At 42.1% G+C, this 2,278-nt stretch overlaps 1 protein-coding gene across 1 annotated transcript; it reads left to right on the top strand.

Moving 5' to 3' along the window:
• Nucleotides 1–522: 522 nt before the first annotated feature.
• Nucleotides 523–1,697, top strand: MS3_00004602 (uncharacterized protein). The gene is made up of 3 exons (XM_051212544.1): nucleotides 523–696; nucleotides 740–813; nucleotides 854–1,697. The coding sequence occupies exon 3, from the start codon at nucleotides 856–858 to the stop codon at nucleotides 1,525–1,527; it is 672 nt and encodes a 223-aa protein (XP_051072729.1). The 5' UTR covers nucleotides 523–696; nucleotides 740–813; nucleotides 854–855; the 3' UTR covers nucleotides 1,528–1,697.
• Nucleotides 1,698–2,278: the final 581 nt, after the last annotated feature.

Here is a 2,278-nt window from a genome sequence, read left to right as displayed (position 1 = left end):
GATCGTTTGCTCCTGGAACTTCATATTTTCAGTGATGCCTCGAGAACTGGATATGGTGCAGTAGCATACGTCCGCTCTTACATTTCTGACACTGAAATATGTTCTCGTCTTGTTACGGCTAAGGCAAGAGTAGCCCCCTTGAAGGTCCAAACTATACCGCGCTTGGAACTTACGGCAGCAGTTTTAGCAGCTCGCATGGGATACCAGCTGCAGTCAGAATTAGATATTAAGTTTTCAGAGGTTAATTTTTGGACGGATTCCATGATTGTCTTACACTATATTAGAAATGAGAAAAGCCAGTTTAAAACATTCATAGCAAATCGAATTTCGACTATTCACAGTCTTACTAAGGTGGACCAATGGAGATTCGTACCTTCTAAAGAAAACATAGCAGACTTTGCATCCAGAGGGGTCAAGTTTGACATCGATGATGTCAAGGTATGGGAGGAGGGTACAGGTTTTCTCGAGAAGCCGAAGGAGTGTTGGCCTGCCGCTGATGCACAAGGTCCTGACCCAAATCTCTTGGAAATAAAGAAGGCAATGTCGGCGCATGTAATGGCTGAAAAATCCACTGTTGATCAACTTATTTATTATTATTCAGATTGGACTAGATTACTTAGGGCTGCTGCGTGGTTAACCCGATTTAAGCGATATTTATTGGTAATGCGTTCTGGTACAACTGATCTGTCTCTACAGGTGGGTATGCTCAGAGTTGATGAATTAAATTTGGCTTGTTTAGATTTAATTCGATATGTCCAACGCTTAGTATTGCGGAAAGAGATTGAAATATTGTCGTCTGATACCATTAGCAAGGTAAAATTAAAAAATTCATCTTTACGAATCTTAAATCCAGTGATGATAAACGGATTATTATGTGTAGGTGGCCGACTTCAAATTAGTTCCTGGCCCGAGTCGAGGAAGCATCCTATAATATTACCATCGAAGCATACAATTACATATTTGATTCTACAGTACTACCATACTTTGGAGGGACATGTTGGAGCTACACAGGTAATGGCAACGGTCCGAGAAAGATTTTGGGTGCTGAGGGGTGGTTTAGCCATGAGGAGGGTGATAAGGAATTGTGTTTATTGTAGAAGGAGGAACGCCCGTCCCATTCAACAACTAATGGCACCATTGCCTCCGGTCAGAATAGAAGGTGGTGACTATCCATTCTTATCAGTTGGGGTAGATTATTTTGGATCCATTATGGTTAAACATGGTAGAAGTACTGAAAAGCGATATGGTTGTGTATTCACTTGTTTGAGGTTGAGAGCTGTGCATCTGGAGGTGGCATATAGCTTTACCACAGACTCATTTATCATGGCGCTAATGATGTTTGTCAGTAGGAGAGGCTATCCAAAGGAGATATACAGTGATAATGGATCAAATCTGGTGGGAGCTGAGCGTGAACTAAGAAAATGTCTTCAGGGTTGGGTGCAGGAGCGTATACACTCTGCATTACTAAGAATGGGAATTCAAATGGTTCAAATGGTTGTGGACGGAATAGAAGAAGCTTTCGCTTAACAGGCTTCCGTGTCTAGTAGCAGGGGATCACCAAATCCTCCAGGCAGGAACCTAGGTATGTTAACAATAAAAGAGGAAAAGAAATTGGTAAATCATAGTGTGATGCTGTCCTTGGTCCTTAAGAATAGGTCAAGTTGCCTCTTGAAGGACTCCTGAGAAGTCGCTTGGACTAGCTCGGCTGGCAGCGAATTCCAGATTTTGACAACTCTTAAGGAGTAGAAGTTGTGTCTACATTCCGTCTTGCTATGTTGTGTTTCCAGTTTCTGGGTGTTACCCCTTAGATTATTATTCGAACTACGCTTAAGTAGGTGTTTAAGAGGATGTCCAGAAGTGTTAAGAATACTATAAGCCATTAATAAATCACCTCTAAGACGCCTATACTCTAATGGGTAAAGGTCTAGTGAATGGAGGCGTTCTTCGTAAGGTTTAGATTTGAGTCGTCGAACTGATTTCGTGGCTCGCCGTTGGATACGCTCCAAAGTGACCTTGTCCTTATGGAGTGAGGGAGGGAGTACTATGTTTCCGTACTCTAAATGGGGACGGATGAAACTATTGAAGATTGTATGGAAAGTTCGTCCGTCAAACTGTCCAAAAATGCGCTTCAACGTTACCAGTGCAAGGTTTGCTCGGAAGGCATTTTTGTCACAGTTAGCGTAAGACTTTAAATCATGGGGCACCAGGACTCCTAAATCTTTTTCGACTTGGGATACTACTAGAGATGAGTTTCCTAAGTTGTAACTGTAGTTTGCAA

The sequence above is a fragment of the Schistosoma haematobium genome, chromosome ZW (assembly GCF_000699445.3).
Source record: "Schistosoma haematobium chromosome ZW, whole genome shotgun sequence".
Classification (NCBI taxonomy): Eukaryota; Metazoa; Platyhelminthes; class Trematoda; order Strigeidida; family Schistosomatidae; genus Schistosoma; species Schistosoma haematobium.
This window is presented reverse-complemented; position numbering and strand designations above follow the sequence as displayed.